At 46.2% G+C, this 20,938-nt stretch overlaps 1 protein-coding gene across 1 annotated transcript in view; it reads left to right on the top strand.

The window, feature by feature from the left end:
* The first annotated feature begins 4,201 nt into the window (after positions 1 to 4,201).
* LOC123498434 overlaps positions 4,202 to 20,938 on the top strand; it is a 47,206-nt gene continuing 30,469 nt past the window's right edge. The window contains exons 1-4 of the mRNA XM_045245537.1: positions 4,202 to 4,451; positions 4,932 to 5,031; positions 5,185 to 5,333; positions 5,687 to 5,800. Of these exons, the coding sequence (XP_045101472.1) occupies positions 4,302 to 4,451; positions 4,932 to 5,031; positions 5,185 to 5,333; positions 5,687 to 5,800 (513 nt within the window). The 5' untranslated portion in view covers positions 4,202 to 4,301. The remainder of the gene's footprint in view (positions 4,452 to 4,931; positions 5,032 to 5,184; positions 5,334 to 5,686; positions 5,801 to 20,938) is intronic.

The following is a 20,938-nucleotide window of genomic DNA, read 5'->3' as shown; positions in this document are numbered from 1 at the left end:
TACAGATGAACTCATTACTTGTGGCCAGTGGGGTGAACGTGAAAAAGACCATATTAATATTTTGGAATTGAAAGCTGTTCTTTTTGGACTTTAAGCTCTTTTGCATATGTCTGACATAAGCATATTAGAATAAAATCAGATAATACCACAGTTGTTGTAAACATTAATAATTATGGTAGCATTAAACAACATTTGTTAAACATAACTGAAGAAATTTTTTACTGGGCTCGTGAGCGGGAAATAGACTTGTTTTCTCAATACATCCAAGGTTCCATGAATTTTACACCTGATTTAGCATTCCGTGAGACTGATTTCAATAAGGAATGGAGATTAATGCCCACGGTTTTTAAAGACATTTGAAGAATTTATGGAGAACCCTCTATGGATCTTTTTGCTTCTTGCCTTAACACCCAGTTAAATCTTCTCTATTCTTGGAGACCAGATCCTGAGGTGTTAGGTACAGATGCTTTTTCATTCTGTTGGAGTAGTGATTCACTTCTTTATGCTTTTTCTCCCTTTAGAGTCATAAAAGACGTCATTCGAAAAATAAGGGAAGACAGGGTGTCAGTATTAGTCATTCTGCCGGTCTGGAGAACTCAACCTTGGTTTGTGGAGGCTCTTCACCTGTTGAGAGCTACACCTTGCCTTCTTCCTCAGTGGTGTTGGTACAGTAAGTCCTTGTTTTACGATAGTTTGGTTTATGATAAATTCGCAGATACGATAGTTGACAATTGCTACCACTTTTTCAATTTACAATAAAAATTTGCAGTTACGATATTTAAAATTCCCGCCAAACTTGTTGCTGTGATTGTGCCGCCGCACTGTGGCCAACTGTGAACTAGTCACTTTCACGCCACTACTACAAACACAGTGAAACCTCATGCTCGGTGATATACTTACATTATACTCCGCATTTAATACCAATCCCTGTCCAAAATGTCATAAAAACGTAATTTAGATCGTGATGAAGACATCAAGACTCTACAAAAAGCTTTCAGTTTTATTTAATCTGCAATGGAATTGCTGCAGGAACATGACCCTATCCCCAAAAGAAGTAGCAATGTGGTTAATCAGATGGAACAGACGATGAAAATCTACAGCGAATTATATGACGAGAAATGTAAAAAGATGAAACAGTCCACAATACCAGCTTTTTCCAAACCTGGAGCTAGACCGTCCACTTCACCCACTGGACCTTCAACTTCGTCAATTAAAGCTGGGTCATCAACTTCAAGTGACCAGTTTGAAGGATATGATTCATCTGCTTCACACTCAGCTGGTGCGTCACCCACTTCATTTGCCATATCAGCTGATCATTTTCCTGTGAGCCCTCCTTCCGAGTAAGGCAGGTGAGGTCCCTTGGGAGGGACAAAGGAAGGGCACAAATAGTCCTCTAGCCTTGGAGAGGACCTATACAGAAGATTAACATTAAGAAAGATAAGTAAAACAGTAATTTTTTTTTTTCGGTAATAAACGGCTTGTTCAATTTGTTTCCTTTTTTCGATTGACTTCCGTAATGAGCCGGAACGTATTCTTATCTGATACATGTAAAAACGGGTTTGGTTTATGCTAATTTCGCTGTACGATAAGGTTTTAAGGAATGTATTTCTATCATAAATCGGGGACTTACTATATCTACCTCAGGATCCCGAGCAGATACACCCAGTCAGGAATCTGAGGTTGGCAGTATGGCCTCTGTCAGGGGATCTTTCTGCAGGGCAGGAATTTCGGAACGGGTTACAGACTTTCTATGTAAGGCCTGGGATGAGAAAACCCTTATTGCATATAGGCATATCAAAGTATGAAATGAGTTTTGTGTATGAGAACAGGTTGATCCCTTTTCACCCCCTTTAAATAAACTGCTGGATCATTTACTCTTTTTATTCACTGAGGTAAAGTAGATGGTTCTGATTACAGTTACAGCAGCCTCAATGCTGCCAGGTCGGCTATCTCTGCAGTAGCTAAGATTAATGGGTCTTCAGCAGGCCAGCACAAAGTTGTGTGCTTGTTTATGAGATCAGCAGCTAAACAACGCTCAAAACTGCCTAGGGTTGGATTTACATGGGATCCTGATTTGTTACTAAAGACTTTTGATGGTTGGGGAGGCAACACCCAATTATCTCTTTCAACTTTAACCAAAATGTGACAGGTTTACTCATGCTTTTGTCTGGTCAGAGGTTTCAAACCATTGACTGTTTGGACATCAGGAATATGTTGCTTACCCAGAATGAGATAATTTTTAGAATTGGTGATCCTCTTAAAACATCTAATGTCAAACATCATTTGCAAGAAATAAGTTTTAGTGCTTTTCCTTTGAATGTTAACCTTTGTATTGTTGATGTCATAGGGACATATTTACAGTTGACAAACAAACTGAGAATAAGACCATATAAAAATAAACTCTTGTTAACAACCAGGAAACCTTTTGGGCCGGCATCAAAGGCCACAATTACTAGATGGGTCAAGGATGTCATGAGAGAGTCTGGTATAAGTGAGGATTGGTTTAATGCCTATTCAGTTCAGTCTACATCCACTTCTCAGGCATTTAGGGCAGGAATGGCTTGGGTACGACTTAAAAAAGCAATTGGTTGGAGACGTGAATCTACTTTTACTAAACATTATAACAAGACCATATTACCTGTGAGTTCCTTTGGACAAAACATTCTGGAATCATATGCTAGGAATATGTAATGATCTGGTTTTTTGTCTTGGATTGTGTCTTGTTTCTTGCACAGACATGTATATATGCTAAATTGATGTTTTGGCCTTTTTGTTATGTTGGGGATGAGGCTACGAACAGTCATGCATGATGTCGTGTTGTTGGACAGTGCAGCCATTGAGGAAGTATGAGATCATCGTAACTAACCTTGGTAAGAGTGCAATGATCGGGGTTCCTCTTAGGCTGTGCTGTCCAACTATGCGTTGTCATACTTGCCCACCCATCCCATTTCAATTCATGTCCCTTTGTTTTTGGGGAACTTTTTGTTACATAGCTCATGTTAGTATATTATCGTTCCTCGCATATCTGTATATGATTTCGTCAGTTGCTCTTGTCATCTCTGTGCTAACCAAAAATTCAGTGTTATGTTTTGAGAATGGTTGTTTTTCTCGTGATGTGCTCCCCACATCATTTTCTCATCCCCAACTCCGGATGAAATCTGAGCCTGGTACTGGTGTACTGTAAGTCACACATGACCACGCATAGTTGGACAGAACAATCTAATAGGAACCCTGATCATCGCACACTTACCATGGTAAGTTACAATGATCTCTTAATTCTTTTACTTTGTTGTAATATATTCACTACCATAAGTTGGTGTTGTTACGATAAACTATTGTGAGTTTATCACAATAATCATCAGATATTGTTTATCCGATAATTTTTCACTTATCGACTTGTTGGTATTGTTGATACTTTTGGTTCCAAACCAGCATTAATTGATCATTTATCTATTTATTTATTATTCTTTTTAATATGAGCATGTAAAAGCTTAGAAATTTTAAAATTGAATATTGCTAGTTTTTTCTTTTCTAAAACAGTGCTTTTCATCAGTGAATGCATGATAGAAATATAATATGAAGATTTTGCAAAGATTTTTCAATTTTTTTTTTCTAAGATAAAGATAAAACTAGATATTTGAATTCATCAATCTTTTTTTTCACTTGAAGTATCAATATCATTATCACTAACATTGGAATTTTGGATTTATTGGTTGTTAGTTATTGGGTAATAAATCTTTGATCAAGTTTTGGTTACTACTATTGATTTATCAGTTATTGTGATATTTTTTTCATTAACATACCTAACTGTGTTTACTCTTACTACTACTACTACTACTACTACTACTACTACTACTACTACTACTACTACTACTACTACTACTACTACTACTACTACTACTACTACTACTACTACTACTACTACTACTACTTCCACAACTATTAATACTACTACTTCCACAACTATTACTACTACTACTACAACAACAACAACAACAACAACAACAACAACAACAACAACAACAACAACAACTACAACTACTACTACTACTACTACTACTACTACTACTACTACTACTACTACTACTACTATATAATACTACTGCTACTGCTACTGCTACTACTACTACTACTACTACTACTACTACTACTACTACTACTACTACTACTACTACTACTCCTGCAGAGTAAGCAAGCTACAGCCTCCTTTTCCTGCCCTGGACTATGATTCTCAAGAGGAGGATGAGGGTGGCCAGCAGGGAGGTGGAGGTAGCTTTCCTAAACTGCATGGACGGGAGAGTATGGATGGGGGACCAGAGGAGAGGAAAGATGAGGCTGCAGGAGAGAAGAAAAGTGAGGAGGAGGATCAAGAGGATCAGGAAAAGGACACAAGAAGCCCAAGAACTCTATTGCTGAATAATACTAAGAGGTTTAAGGAAAAATTTTCACAGGTTTGGTCTATTATTGTGTTGAGTGTATTCCTTGTATTCTGTTTCCATGTGTATTGTATTCATGTACTTAAAGGAGAGATTATATGCAAGTATGAAAGATCATTTTGAGATCACTGGAATGATATGAGGATAATCATAATTACTTTGAACAAGATTTAGCTGAAAAAAAACAAACAAACATGCCTTATGTATGAATATCCAAGATCACTTTATTTCTTCAACTTTTTTTATTTTTTAGGTTTTGTAATTCCTTCCCCCTTCCTATAATCCTCACCCAAACATATTCCTTTATCCTGACCCTCATCTTTCCTTCTCTCCATGTTATCCTTTTTTGTACATTCCTTCCTTTATTCATAATGCCTACATCTTTACTGTCTTGTTTTTTTTTCTTTCCTTATAAGGCCTGTATCTCTATCTTACATCCTAACCCATCTCAGCCCTTTAAATGTCAGTTTCTAATTGATTTCTCTCATAAATCAGGTGGGCAGCAGTGACAGTACTCTCGGGGACCTCAGAAGCTCATGGTCCAATGGGTTCCTAGAGCTCTCCTCTGTCTTGGCTCATCTTCATGCTCACCCATGTAAGTTTTCAAATTCTTTAGAGATCTCTGAATGCTAAAAATGGTCTCATCTTAGGGATACTACAGGTAATGGGAAATGATGAACAATTTTTTCTAAATACACACACAAATAAAATACAATTCAAAGCAATATCTGTCATTTCTTGGTGTAAGTAATGGCTGAGCAAGAGATGCAAGAGGATGAGGAAAATGAGCAAGGAGACAAGGAGGAGCTGAAAGAAGTTGTGGTGCAGTTGGCAGACCTCCACACTGGTCTTGCAGATTGTTACAAATCTCTGGAGTACCTGGAGAAGTTTATCAAGGTGAGACACAATAATCATAGTGGAGTTTCATGAGTTTAAGGTATCTTATAATTTTTTTCATTATCCTGCTTCAGAACTTATATCTTATTGGAAAAAAGTTACGTAGAATTTTCAGTGTGTCTTTAGTGTACCTATTCATGATCTGAAAGTATATTAACTTTGTATATATGTTTCCTTTTTGCATTTTGATGGATTTTGTGCTATATATAATTACAGTTCTTTGTGGCAGTATTGTAATATAAATAAACTAATAGTAGTAGTAGTAATAGTTGTAGTAGTAGTAGTAGTAGTAGTAGTAGTAGTAGTAGTAGTAGTAGTGCTTGTGGTAGTAATTTTATACTACCTATCTGCAGGTGGTGGGTGAGGGTCGGCTGGCAGGTCTGGAGGGGCTGGCAGGAAGTCTTATGGAAGTGCTGCTTCTCCTCTGGCGTCTTGGGAGGCGGCAAGGCATCAGCGGTAGGGTGCAGGTGTGTGTATTTACCTAGTTGTTTTTACCTAGTTGTATGTTGTATGTCTTCATTTATCTAACTTTTCCTTAAATTTGTGCACACTTTCTGCTGTTACAATCTCATCACTTATCCATTTCAGATGTCCACTGTCCTATGTGGAAAACTGAGCTTGTTAATGTTCCTCAGACACTGACTTCGTATCTTCTTGTAATGTGTTCTTGTTTGTCTATCTCCATCCTCTGTCAGTGTTACCAGATCTTGTCTGTCTATCTTTTCCATATGGTTTACTAGCTTATACATCGTTATGAGGTCCTCTTTTTCCTGTCTATCCTTCAAGGTTGGTAATTCCATTTCCTTCAGTCTTTCTTCATAGGGAAAATCCCTTATTTCTGGGATCATCTTTGTAGCAGTCCTTTGGATTCTTTCTAGTTTCTTGATGTCTTTCTGCCTGTATGGTGACCATACCACTGCTGCATATTCCAGTCTAGGTCTTATCATAGTGATTATTATCTTTTTCATCATACTCTTATCCTTGTAATTGAATGCCACTCTGATGTTAGTTAATGTCTTGTATGTTGAAGCAAATAGTCCATTTATATGTCTTTCTTGAGTGAGGCTTTTTTTTTTTTTTTTTTTTACATTACAAGGGCACTGGCCAAGGGCAAACACAGTGTTGGAAAAAAAAAAAATCCCGCTGGTTGCCAGGCCCTGTTAAAAGAAAAGTAGAAAGAGAAAAAACAGAAAAATCTAAAAGGAGGGTCCAGTTAACGTAAGAGGTGTCTTGACACTCCTCTTTTGAAAGAGTTTAAGTCATAGGCAGGTGGAAATACAGACACAGGTAGAGAGTTCCAGAGTTTACCAGTGTAGGGAAGAAGGAGTGAAGATACTGGTTAACTCTTGCATTAGGAAGATGGACAGAATAGGGATGAGAAGAAGTAGAGAGTCTTGTGCAGCGAGGCCGCAGGAGGGGAAGGCATGCAGTTAGCAAGTTCAGAAGAGCAGACAGCATGAAAACAGCGGTAGAAGACAGATAAAGATGCAACATTGCGGCGGTGACTTAAAGAATCAAGACAGTCAGTTAGAGGAGAAGAGTTGATAAGACGAAAAGCTTTAGATTCCACCTTGTTTAGTAAAGCTGTGTGTGGATCCCCCAGACATGAGAGCCATACTCCATACACGGGCGGATAAGGCCCTTGTACAGAGCAAGCAGCTGGGAGGGAGATAAAATGGACGAAGACGCCATAGGACACCTAACTTCTTGGAAGCTGATTTAGCAAGAGTAGAGATGTGAAATTTCCAGTTTAGATTTTTAGTGAAGGATAGACCGAGTGTGTTTAATGTAGAGGAGAGGGAAGTTGAGTGTTATTGAAGAAGAGAGGATAGTTGTCTGGAAGGTTATGTCGAGTAGATAGTTGTAGAAATTGAGTTTTGAGGCATTGAACAAAACCAGGTTTTCTCTGCCCCAATCAGAAACAAGTGAAAGATCAGAAGTTAGGCGTCCTATAGCATCTCGCCTTGAGTCATTTAATTGTTGTTGGGTTGGGCGTCTGTTGAACGCTGTTGAATAATGCAGGGTGGTATCATCAGCATAGGAGTGGATAGGGCATTGAGTCAGATTTAGGAGATCATTGATGAATAATAGAAAGAGAGTGGGTGATAGGACAGAACCCTGTGGAACACCACTGTTGATAGTTTTAGGGGAAGAACAGTGACCGTCTACTACAGCAGCAATAGAACGATCGGAAAGGAAACTGGAGATGAAGGTACAGAGAGAAGGATAGAATCCGTAGGAGGGTAGTTTAGAAATTAAAGATTTGTGCCAGACTCTATCGAAGGCTTTCGATATGTCAAGGCCGACAGCAAAGGTTTCACCGAAGTCCCTAAAAGAGGCTGTCTTGTATAATCACTCTCAGGTCTTTCCTTCACTCCTTTTCATTATAATCTCTTCTCCCATTTTATATTCCCATGTACTTTTCCCCATTTCCATTACATGGCATTTCCTGGTATTAAATTCTAATTTCCACTTTTGGCTGCTGTTCCAAATCTTGTCAATGTCTTTCTGCAATTTCATACATGTTTCTTATTACTCTCAAAAGCTTTGCATCATCTGTGTTGTAACTGGCACTTGACAGGCTACCACATACAGCTGCTTATCTTTAAAATACTCTGTTATGGTACTTAGTACTTTTGTCCTGCAAGGTCAAGGACAACTAAGTGACTAAGGCTAGTGGAATCTTCCTTGGGGCATTCACAAATGCAGCTCAAAACTAACTACATTTATTGAATAACATATAAGCAAGTGTAACAACCACACATAAAAACAAATGTTAAAACAACATGACCACATCTCTCTCTGCTAATCTTCTTCACTGTACTCTACTCAACTTCAACTACAGTGTCTTTACTTCCTCAGTTTCTCATCTTAAGCTCTCTTGACATTTAGCACGGCAACACGTTATACATCTAATACCAGTAACATTATAACATCACAACACCACTAATTCAGTGATCTCTACATGCAAAGGATCACAAAAAATAGTTTTTAAAGTAACTTTTTTTGTGAATATACTTACCCATATGTAATTACATATGCGTATATGCCCATATTCCCACACTCAGCACAGAAAATCAACCAGCACCTCTATATAGAGATCGTGCTTATAAAAGTACCATGTCACCTCTGCGCGCTGGGAACCACCGGCCTGGCTGGCCACCATACCTCAGGTTCTTTGTGCCAAAATTGACAGAAACACGGAGGAAAGGGAGGAAGGAAACCTCTATTTATGTAATTACATATGGGTAAGTGTATTCACAAAAAAAGTTCTACTTTAAAAAACTATTTTGTTGCTACATTTACTAATTACCCATATGTAATTACATATGCCAGATTCCCAAGTATAGGTGGGAGGGTGTAACAGAAACCTGAGGGTGGAAGACATGATCTCCAAATTCGCCAAAACCCCGAAAATGGAAAAATAATGTATCTGTAAATCTTGTTGCTGACAACAAGGGAAATCCAGAAAGAAAACTAAACCAGCATCAGTGAACAACCCTCAGCGCTGAAACTATCGACCCAAGGGAAAAAGTATCTAAATACCTATGAGTAACATCCCTTAAGTAAAAGAAGGCAAAGGTGGTCATACTCTTCCATGTACCAGCCTTGAGAACCAAGTCCAGACTCTTAACTTTTCTGAAGAGAACACTGGTTGTAATAGCCTGAACCTCATGGGCGTTCACTTTCAGAAGGCGCAATTCCTCCTCCGAGACACTCACATAGGCCCTCCGAATCACCTGACGAATCCACTTAGACAAGGTATGAGGGTGGACAGCTCGTCTGGGATCTGAAACTGTGACCAACAACCTAGAGCTGGCCGGCCGACAATCCCTAGTCATGCGTAGAATCTCACGGACCGTACAAACCGGACAAAGAAGGTGGTCTACCTCGTCCTCCCCGACAAAATCAAGAAGAGCAGGAATAGTGAACTCGTCGAAGGAATGCTGGCCCGGATACTGACTCTTAGCCAGGAAATCGGGGACGAAGGAAAAGGTCATGGACGTCCAACCTTTGGAGTGACGCACCTCAGCTGACAGGCCGTGAAGCCCGCTTATCTGACGAGCCGAAGTGAGCGCCAAAAGAAACACGGTCTTAAGCGAGACATCTCTCAGCAAGGCTGTTAGCAACGGCTCATAAGGAGGACGTAACAAGGACCGAAGGACCAGAGAAAGGTCCCAGGCAGGTAACTGAGGCGAACAAAGTGGACAAGAGACCACATAGGAGTGGAACAGAGAAGAAAGGTCTGTATCGGTGGAAAGGTCTAAGCCTGACTGACACTGAACAGGAGCTAAGGCACAATGATAACCCCAAATCACTGACACTGACAGGCACTTAGACTCAAAAAGGAAAATGAAAAAATCTGCCAGCTACACTACTGAGGCAGAGCAAGGAACCAAACCCCTCAAGTCACACCAACCACCAAAGACTCTCCACTTTGCCTAGTAAACTGAGGTAGAGGACTGCCTGAACTTAGCAGCCTTGCGCGAAAACCCTTGCGCCCGGAAGAGACGCTGGAGAGTCGCCATGCATGAAGATGGATCTTCTCCAGAGAACCGTGGAAGAGGGGGTGGTGAGGTTGTTGAAGGAGAGACTGCCACATAGCAAGAACCCAGGGACTGTCCACCAGCAGGAAAAACCAGTCTGCCTGAGGCCAAAGAGGAGCAACTAGTGTCATATGCACAGCCTGTCACTCGGGAACCATCACCAGAACATGGCGGATCAGAGCGAACAATGGAAAGGCGTACAGATCCAGACTGTTCCACGGAAAAGAGAACGCATTGTGTCTCCAGGCTCCCTGATCCGGAAGAGGAGATACATACAGGAGCAGATGATGAGTCAGTGCCATGGCAAACAGACCTACCAGAGGAGACGCCCACACCTGGAAGACTTTCCTGCAAATTTTGGGATGGAAGGTCCACTCTGACCTGACACACTCTTGACTGAGCACATCCGCAATCACATTGCGGCATCCTGGAATGAAAACCGGGCACAGAGAGATGGAACAGCCCTCACACCACTGGAGAACTGTCCCTGCTAAGGCTGACAGAGGTTCGGAACGAGTGACCCTGGACTTCCTGAGATAGCCGACCACTTTCGAGTTGTTGGACATCACAGGTACCACCGACCCTGACAAGGCCTGCTGAAAACTCTTGAGAGCCCAAAAGACTGCTAAAAGCTCCAGATGATTCATGTGGAGCCCCTGCTCCTCCACAGTCCAGACTCCCGAAGCCAGAGAAACCCCCAGATGGCATAGTTGATAAGGTGGTGAGCGTGGGATCGGGCAAACGTCCACGCGTAGGTTTGAATCCCACCACGTACAGCCTTAAAACACTTTGCCATTTGTCGAGTGGTTTAAAGTTATCTACATATCACCATGATACCCAGGTTCTAGGTGGTTATACCCAAGATGAGCTTAGGTGGTGATATGGGCCCTAATATGGGTACCACTATAAATAAAATTGCCTGTGCCACTAATGGGTGGAAGCTGAACAGCGCTTCCCATACGCTCTTCAAGTGTGCCTACAGGTGCTATAGGCCTTACCGTAAAAAAAAAAAAAAAAAAGAAAAGGTGAGCTCCCAACACAAGCTGGGAAGCATCCAGCGACAGGAAGACTCGAGCTCTGACGGTGTCGAGAACCATACCCAAAAACTGCTTTCTCTGGCTGGGAGACAGATTGGATTTGGCCCATTTGACCTGAATCTCCACCCAAATACACAGAGGCAGAAGAGACCGGGCATTGTTGTGGCATGAAGCCCAAGAAGGACTGGAAACTAGCCAGTCGTCCAGATAGCGAAGCAAGGGTATGCTGAGGCGATGGGCCCAAGCCGACACGGGAGCCATCACCTTGGTAAAGACCTGAGGAGCTATGGCAAGACTGAAGCACAGAGCCCGAAACAGGTAAACTCTCCCCTGCCAGATGAACTGCATGTACTTGTGTGACCGAGGGTAGACAGGAACCTGATAGTAAGGTCCAAGGACACCATCCACTCGCCCTCGGCCATTGACTCTAACACTGACGAAACTGTCTCTATGTGGAAACGATTTAAGACCGAAAGGTTGCAAATCAGTCTCCAGCCCCCTGTGGTCTTGGGTACAAGGAAGACACGAGAATAGAACCCGGCCTATAGCTCCCTTTACCAGCATCTCGGAAACCGTGGCCTTCAGAGCCAAGTGATGGTCTGAGCCCACCCTGTACGATGGAAACTCCACAGGTGCACTTGAGAGGGGAGGATCCCTGAAGAAGGGGAGAACGTAACCATACCGAAGGGTCTTGACCACCCACTCGTAGACTCCAATGTTCTCCCACTCTTGCCAGTGCTGGTGCAGACAAGCCCCAACTTACAGCAGCACCTCCGCAGTATCCCTAGTGAGATCCCCAACGGCCCTTAAAGCAGCCACGGAAGAATCTTTTAGAGCGAAAGGAACCACTCGCCTTAGGAGCAGGAGGGGGCAGAACCGAAGGAGGAGCAACCGGCTCAAGGTGTCGGGAACCAGGGTCCCAGGGCCACCAGGGTCCATGCCTGCATCAACTGGCTGGGGCAGGATCTGTGAGGGCATTGACCCATGCAGCAAATCAAAATGAAATAGGCCCATGAAAGACACACTCGCCGAGCCTGCAAAATTACCATCACCCGGCAACCCACCAGGGAGTGGTGCTGCACGAAGTTCCGTTTCCCCGCCACCAACAAGGCCCAAGGGGAAGACTGGCACAGTAGGAACTGGCTCCCCACAAAACCCCGAAGCCTTATCAGAGAGAGAAGCTGCGTGTAGACTCAATCCACTGACCCCACGACCGGCCATGGAAGAAACAGGATCAACGGGAGCCTGCAAACCACTCAATCCTGGAGCCACACCGGGGAGTGGGGCTGCACGCAAGCTCATTCCACCGAGACCTGAAAACTCCCTGGAAGCACCTGACGCAGTGGGAGTCTACACCACACTCATTCCTGGGGCCACACTAGGGAATAGGGCCGCACTCAAGCTTCTGACGGCAGGGCAGAGCACGGGGCCGCATGCAAACTCACTTCCCCAACCGCCAACTCTGGGGCAGGGCTTGGAACAGAGGGAGCCTGCCCCCCACTCACTCCCAGAGCCAAACCAGGGAGAGGGGTCACACTGAGACTTGCTCCACAACTACCAGCAGCCACCACCAAAAGGCCTGAGCCGAGGGGAGACCAAGGCTCCTTTACACCCAGCACCAACCTAGGGGGCGGACACACACTTGTTCCGCTATCCGCAAACCCTGAAAATGCGGAACTGGAGACAGGCCACTGTGGTACAGTGGAACCATGTGTGCTTTTGGGTCTGAGGGGTCTCCAAGCACATGGGTTCGAATCCTGTCCACAGTCTGAGTGTAGGTTGGGCTTCCTCACTCGGGGCAATGGTTTCCTAGCAGATGGGCTTTGAGATAGGAAGTGCCCCAAAAAGTACATCCTTTAGCCCATAAATTCCCGTGAATAGCCCACATGGTATAAATAGAAAAAAGAAAAAAGAAAAATAAAAAGACCGCTGACAACTGAGCTATAGAAGCCTTCATGGCAGCAAGATCAGACCCTATAGTGACAAATCTGCTGGCCCAAGGGGCCTCAGAAGCCGGCTTCTGCTGGCGAGAACACTTCTCACTGGAACTGCCAGACGACTTGGCCCGCTTCTTCTCCTTACCAGAACACTTCTCACCATCCTTCACATACGCTTGGAACTGGAGAAGGGAGAGTTGGGAACACTCACTACACCGGTCCTCGGCTGAACACATGGCGGGCCAACAAGACACAGCGGGAATGCAGCTCTAAAGCCTCGCCCAGCAACCACCTCTTGCACCCAACACAACTCCGAGTGGCCATGGTAACTCAGGGAGAAGTAGAAATGGAAGCAGCAGGGAAGCGGACATCATAAAAGGCAGGAAAAAGGGAGAAGAGGCGCAGGTGAAGACCGTGCTGAGCACAGAAAGGATCTGAGGTATGGTGGCCAGTGGTTCCCGGCACGCATGCAAGCGGCGGTGACATGGTACTTTTATAGGTACAATCTCTATATATAGGTGCTGGTTGATTTTCTGTGCTGAATGTGAGAATATAGGCATATGTGTAATTACATATGGGTAATTAGTATATGTAGCAACAAAAAATGACTTATAGATCACGAGACCACAAAGAATCTAGGAAAATACTCTTAAGTATTACTCATGTACAGTAAAAGCCCTCTTTTCCGGCATCAACGGGACCGCCGACATGCCGGATATCAGAAGTTGCCGGATACTTGAATAGAAGTGAAATTATGTCTACAATCACCACTCTACACTCACGCATCTTATCATAACAAAGACCAGCTGATCGCCGTGCCGCGCGTCGCCACCTGCGCTGCACCTCACACTCACCAACACACACACACTAGCCACCGCCGAAGCAGGAGGTCTGAGGACGGCTCGTCTCTGACTGTGGACGGGGAAGAGGAGAAAATACCTATGGTGTTTATAGGGCCCGGGTATTTCTATGTTAGTGTCCTATTAATGTCCTACTGTCGTAAAGTGCAAAAAGTGGACCATTTTCAAGCGGGATATGGAGGGTGGTCCCTAAGCGGAGATTGTCCACAGTGTTTGTTTTGGACAAAACCAGCTGGCGATAAATACCACGATGTCCACTCCAGCCAGGGACTTTGAGGGTTTTATTACCACTCCAAGAAGGCTTGAAAAATTTGACATGGATGCAAGGATCCAGGCATTAGAAAGGAAGTTTCTAAGCATTAGTTCCATAGAAGAAAAACTGGATAGAGTCTTAGCGGAAAACGAGTCCTTCAAAAAAGAAATCTATTTGTTAACGATAGAGAACAAAGTTGAAATGGAGAAAGAAAACAAACAGCTTAGGAAACAATGTGACGAGATGAAGGCTAAACTCCTCGAAATGGAGAAGAAAATATCTGAAGGGGACCTGAGGAAGGAGGAATGCCTTAACCTAATAGATGCTAAGATGAAAGAAGTGAAGCAAGAACACCAGGAAATACAAAAGTTCTTTGGGAGATAGCAAAAAAGCAGGAAGAAGAAAATAAAGTGATTACACAGAGTTAAATGGTAAAGGTATTAAAGGAAAATGAGTATGTAGTGAGAGATATTGCTGTAAAAAAAAAATGCGTGATCATAACAGGATTGAGGGAGGAAACAAACAGGAACTGGCAAGATAGGAGAGATAAGGAAAATCACAGGATTAAGTCTTTACTGAATAAGATCTCAGAAGAGGAAGAGTGCTTATATGCTGAGGTAGAAGAAAGTTTCTGTCACAGACACCTGTTTTTCATACAAAATATAGCAGTTCCACTGCTCCACATACCTTTTTCACTGAGAAACCGCCCGCTTTAGCGCTACGACTGGCAACGCGGCGCTCATTGCTGCCGCCAGCACACTGCGTGAACAACCAGTCAGTTATTTCTCGGCGCGCAGAGCGAGTAGACTTGCGTTTCCGCCGCTGCTTCCTTTCTTCCTCGCCTTTTTTTCGCCTTCTTTTCTCCTCCTGTTTCTATGGAGGAAGATTCTAGTGATGTTCCTGTGTCTCCGGGGCTGTCTGTTCCCGTCCTGGAGGGTGTTTTGGCCAGCCATATGGACGCCCCTGCCGGTCCTTCTGCAGTGTTTACGTCTCCTTCGCCACAGCCCACGAGGCGGATTTGCTCTAGGCCTGACTGTTCCAGGGTCTTGGGTAGTGTCCTCCACGATCCTCATTCGGTCTGTATCAAGTGCAGGGAGTTCTGCAGCCTAGGTAAGAGGTGTGATGAGTGTTCTGGCTGGAGCAAGGATAAGATTCTTACCGCCTACAAGTATCAATGCGGGTTGAGGCGCAAGCGGAGGCTAAAGCTAACTTAAAGGGTAAGTCTAAGGGCTCTCTTACCCGGTCTGGTATCAGCAGTGACACGAGCCATATGTCTGGGGATTCTAGCTCTCAGGTCTCCTCTGCTGTTTCTGTTGGAGGTGTTGCCCTTCAGGCAGGCAGTGTAATTTCTCAGGATGAGCTCACTGCTGATGATTCAGCTTCTCAGCAGGGGTCTAAGCCTCCAGTCTCTATAGATCTTTCCCTGTTTTTGGAATCCTGGCAGGAGCAACTCCTTGCTTCTGTTGACAGCCTGGTGTCTTCACGGTTGGGAGAGTTACATAACCCTGTGTCTTCCCTGGCTACTGACCCACCTCTTTCAGCTCTCCCCTCGTCCTCGGACAGAGACCTGATGAAGTTCAGTGTCCTGCCCCCCCAGAGTCCTGACGCAAAAAGGTGTGTGCAGTCACATCAAGTCAGGGGCCAGGGGCCGTCCGGGGCTTGAGGTGGCTTCAAGCGTTCTCATCCTCCTAAGGATGACGCTAGAAGGATCAAGAAGTCCCGCCCCACCTCAGTGGTGACCGGTGCCCTGGCTCCTTCCCAGGCCCGGTCGGTGGGGGACAGGGAGAGGTGGACCAGTGCACTGCTCCTGGCCCCTCCCCCAAGGCCCAGGGTGAGGGCCCAGGCAAGGGTGATGCTCTGCCCCTTCGCCTACCAGGTGGCTTGCCCACGCCCTTTCCACGGGCTGCCACCTATGTCCTTTCGGCCGCTAGGGGCTCAGAGTCAGCCGACCCCCCTACGTCCTACCAAACCCACTGTCTTACGCCAGAGAGGCGCCAGGACCTCCCCTCCCCTCGAGGTGTGCGCTTCCCCTCTGAGGCTGGCGTCTCCGCTCCTGGAGGCACCCCCGGACTGCCCGTCTCCGGGGTAGTGACCTTCTCCTCATGGATAGCACTGATAGACAGGTACTCCATGGTTCCCCCTGGCCTTCTTGTTCGGGGTGGCAGGGCCCGGCCTCCTTGTCTCCAGGACCTGCCCCATCCCTCCACATCCCCGGGGGGCTGGAGGAGGATGAGACCCAGCCCCCATCGGCCTCCATGTACCATCGCATGATGGATTACATCAATTCAGTGTTTGAGGATGCGAGGGGCCAAAGGCTTGAGCAAGAGGATCCTCTCGCGCTCGGAGCTGGTGCACCTGAGTCACAGGGAGGGGCGATTCTCCTCGCTAGGGCTCAACCCCTCCAGTTCTTCAGGGAGCAAGCCAACAATGCTTACCTGAAGGCCAATGACAGGAAGCCGGCTTCTCTTTTGGTTATCCTTCAGGCAGGTTTGCCAGGATGTACGCAGTATTGGACCAGGAAGGCTCAGGGAAGGCTACTGCCGTTAACCAGGACTTGCACCATGCCTTGAACACAGGCTCCCGTGAGCCGAGGGTTATCCGTGACCAGCAGGAGGTCGCCTGGATGGAGGGAGTGGTTGGTCGTTCTCTGGACGCACTCAACTACTCTTTTTGGTGCTTAGGTGCCGTTCACCTACTGACCACATCTCCCCTCGCACTTATTGGATTTAGAGGGACAGCTCTTTAAGGCTGTTCGTATGGCCTTGAATGACATCTGCCGTGATTCTACTTACGTCAATGCCAATCTTCGGGCCTGGAAAAGGAAGTCCTACATTGCCCACCTCAGACCCACCTTCTCTCAGGTGGAAAAGGGCATCCTTAGACAGTCCCCCATCTTTTTTCCTCTCCTCTTTGATGAGGCCAAGCTGCAGGAGGCGTTCCAGTCTTCCAAGAGTAATGCTGCCATAACTCTCCATGAGACTGCTCTCAGGGCCCTGGCTCGTCCACGTCTGGCCACCGGTACTCCCTTGGTGGAGCGCGGTTCTCATCTTCCTGCTCCCTCAGCCTCGAGGCCTCCGGCTGCTCCTCCCGGCGAACACAAGTTCGCCCTCGTCCTGGGAATCCTCGGGGTGGATCTTCCGGACCGCTCTCTGCCCGCCCTAGTGGGCAGTCAGGAGGACGGAGGGGTAAGCCCTTTCGGAAATGACAGTCTTTCTCACCATGGGGTGGTGGGGGGCTGTCTGGCCCTTTGCTGGGAAGGTTGGCTCAAGATCGGGGCAGAGGAGTGGGTCTTCAGCATTCTGCGGGAAGGCTACCAGATCCCCTTCTCTTCCCCCCACCCCTGACCACTCTCTTCGAGGATCGCAGGGGTTATGCCCCAGGGTCGCCCAAGGGTCTCGCCCTCGCGATGGAGCTCCAGCGTCTCTGGACAAAAGGGGCTATAGAGGAAGCGCCTCCCTACCCAGGTTTCTACAGCCATGTGTTTGTCGTTCCAAAGGCCACAGGCGGCTTCCGCCCCATCATCAACCTCTCCCTCCTCAACACGTACGTCGTCACCACCAAATTCAAGATAGAGACTGTCCGGACGGTAATGTCGGCCATCCGACAGGACGACTGGATGGTGTCACTGGACCTTCAGGATGCATATCTTCAGGTGCCCATTCATCCCACAGCTGTCAGTTCCTGCGCTTTGTGTGGGAGGGGTACCACTTTCAGTTTCCAGTTCTCTGCTTCGGTCTCTCCACTGCTCCGCAGGTTTTCACTCGTCTGATGGCTCCTGTCTCGGCGGAGTTCCATCGTCGGGGCATCCGCATCCTTCGCTACCTTGACGACTGGTTGGTACTGGTCTCTTCAGCGGTAGAAGTTCGACACGCCACAGCTTGTCTGCTCAGGCTCTGCTCGGACCTGGGCATCCGAGTAAATTGGGAGAAGTCATCCCTTACCTCTGCACGGAAGAAGACCTTCCTCGGGATGGTGATACGCTCTCCTCTTTTGAGGGTTTTCCCGACCCAGAGGAGGATACGAGGCCTCCAGGATTTACTCTGCTCCTTCCTCAGTTGCCTGTTCCCCAGCGGAGCATTGGTTGAGACTTCTGGGGCACATGTCTTCCCTCATACATCTAGTGCTGGGATTCAGGAGGCGGACGCGTCTCCTGCAGATCCAACTGAACCAGCAATGGGACAGGTGGTCGATGCTAGACGACCATCCGGTCAGCTGGGACAGTGCTTCTCGTCAGGACCTGGAATGGTGGCTGAAGGATGAGAACTTGGGGCAGGGTCAGCCTCTTCAGGTTGCCATTCCAGACCACCTTCTCTACACGGATGCCTCTACAGTCGGCTGGGGTGCGTCGCTCCTCCAGGCTTCTTCTTCAATTGGGACAACCAGGATCTGTATGCCTTTCCACCCTTCCCCCTCATCAGGAGAGTTCTCAACAAGCTCTGGGCTTCCTGGAACACCCGTCTCATCCTCATAGCCCCTTACTGGCCTCAGAAGGAATGGTTTCCAGATCTGCTGGCGGCGTCGGTGGAGCCTCCCCACCGCCTCCCTCTTCACAAAGATCTATTGAGACAGCCTCACATCCACAAGTTCCACACCAGTCTCCCCGGGCTTCAGCTGACAGGGTGGAGACTATCCAGCGCTTTCTGAGGTACAGGGGTTTCTCCTGGCCCAGTTCTTATCTCACGACAAGAGGCCTTCCTCTGCTTCCAACTATCAGCACAAGTGGAAGGTGTACAGGAAGTGGTGCAAAGATCACGGCCACACTGTCTCCAATTCCACGGTCCAAAAGGTCGCAGATTTTCTCGTTCACCTGCGCCAGGATTGCAATCTTTCTACCTCTGCCATTAAGGGTTATAAGGCCATGCTGAATGGAGTCTTTGCAATCAGGGGCGTGGACCTCAACAATGACCGGGTGTTGAGTGCTATTGTCAAGGCGTGCTCTTCTCAACCCCGCAGACCTACTAGGAATCTTAGTCCTTCCTGGAACCTGGATGTAGTTCTTCGCTACCTGTCCAAGGCCCCCTTCGAGCCCCTTCGGCTCTCGTCCTCCAGGGACCTGACCAGGAAGACTCTTTTTCTCCTGGCATTAGCTACAGCGCAGAGGGTAGGGGAGATCCAGGCCCTCTCCTCCCGGACTAGCTGGCAAGGACAGGATCTTATGGTCTGCTATCTCCCTGAGTTCATTGCTAAGACTTATACGGGAGTTCACAGCACGGCCCGAGAATTCCGTATTAAGAACCTTACTTCCATTCTCGGTTCCATGGATGAGGAGTGCTTTTTGTGCCCTGTTCGGGCTCTCTGCCACTACTTACAATGGACTGCTTCAGAGACAAGGCCCAGGAATCTGTTCGTTGCAGTTAAACGCCCTTCTCGACCTATGTCTAAAGCGGCCATCTCATACTTCCTCAGGGATACCATCAAGTCTGCCCATGAGGCTATTTCTGACTCTGTCTGCCTCGAGGTCAATGCCTGTGCCCATGACATCCGTGGCATTGCTGCCTCCATGCTCCTCTGGGAAAACTGCTTGGTTCCGACCATCCTGAAGGCAGCACGCTGGAGGACTCACTCCGTCTTTGCCGACCATTTCCGCGATATAGTGCAGAAGGAAGGCGACGTTTTTTCTTTGGGTCCAGTTGTTGCAGCCGGTCACATTGTGGGCTGACAACTACCACAAGGTCCTCATTGCTCTGGGGTAACGCTTCGGCTCCCTCAGGTGGATACTCCAATGCTCCCTTACACTGCTCGTCTTAGTTGATTGGGTCAGTAGCCGGGGTTCTCTCCTCTGCGTCAGGGTATTGAGCACGCTCCTGGAACACTCATCCCCTGACCCCTAAGGCCTGCTCCCTTTTAGACACACGTGTTAGAAGGACCTCCCAAACCCTCAGCCGAGCCCGCTGGCACCCCTATGCTGCCCGGCCTCAGCCAAGAGGTTAGTGTCTACATATGGACAGTTTATTTTCATCCTTTACGCCTGGCACTTTCTTCTGACTCCCGCCTCCTTCAGTGTTGGAGTCTGCTATATTTTGTATGAAAAACAGGTGTCTGTGACAGAAATCAAATTTTTAATACTAAAATTAATTTCTTCACTTACCTGTTTTTCATACAAAACTTCACTGCCCTCCCTTCCTCCCCCCAGTCAGGTTCTCTCCCTTGAGAAATAACTGACTGGTTGTAAACGCAGTGTGCTGGCGGCAGCAATGAGCGCCGCCAGGCTAGCGCTAAAGCGGGCGGTTTCTTGGCGAAAAAGGTATGTGGAGCAGTGGAACTGCTATATTTTGTATGAAAAACAGGTAAGTGAAGAAATTAATTTTTGTATTAAGAATTAGATGTTAGACTAGGAGCTTTTAAGGAAGGCAAAAGTAGACCATTGAAATTGAAATTAAAGTCTCAGGTGGCAGCTGAGGCCTTGCTGAGGAGGGCTTGGAAACTTAAGAACTCTGAGGAGACCAAAACAATTTACATAAGAAGAAATATGTCACAGGACGAATGGATGAAAATTAAAGAGCTTGTAACTCAGGTGAGGGAGAGGAATGACGTAAGAACCGAGGAGGAAAAGACTAAGTTTTTTTGGAGTATGAGAAATGGGAGGCTGAAGAAGTGGTGGATATAACCGACGGAATAGACATTACACTGACAGAAACATCGAAGAAAAAGACTAGGAATGGAATTCAAGTGACTTACACGAATATAGATGGATTTCTGTCTAAGAGGCTAGAATGTATGGATTACCTAAGAAACAATGAACCGAACATAATGTGTGTGGTGGAAACAAAGTTAAGGCCCGAAATAAAGTTAGATTGGTTTGATGTCAAACACTACAGAGTATGGAGAAATGATAGAAAAAATAAAGGTGGTAGTGGTATAATGGTTCTTACTAAGGAAGATCTGATAGTGAAGGAGGTGAATTATTGTAAGGGAAATGAGGAAGTGATAAATATGCTTATAACAGATGGTAAAAGAGACATTAATATTAT

This window comes from Portunus trituberculatus, chromosome 48, assembly GCF_017591435.1.
Source record: "Portunus trituberculatus isolate SZX2019 chromosome 48, ASM1759143v1, whole genome shotgun sequence".
Lineage (NCBI taxonomy): Eukaryota > Metazoa > Arthropoda > Malacostraca > Decapoda > Portunidae > Portunus > Portunus trituberculatus.
This window is presented reverse-complemented; position numbering and strand designations above follow the sequence as displayed.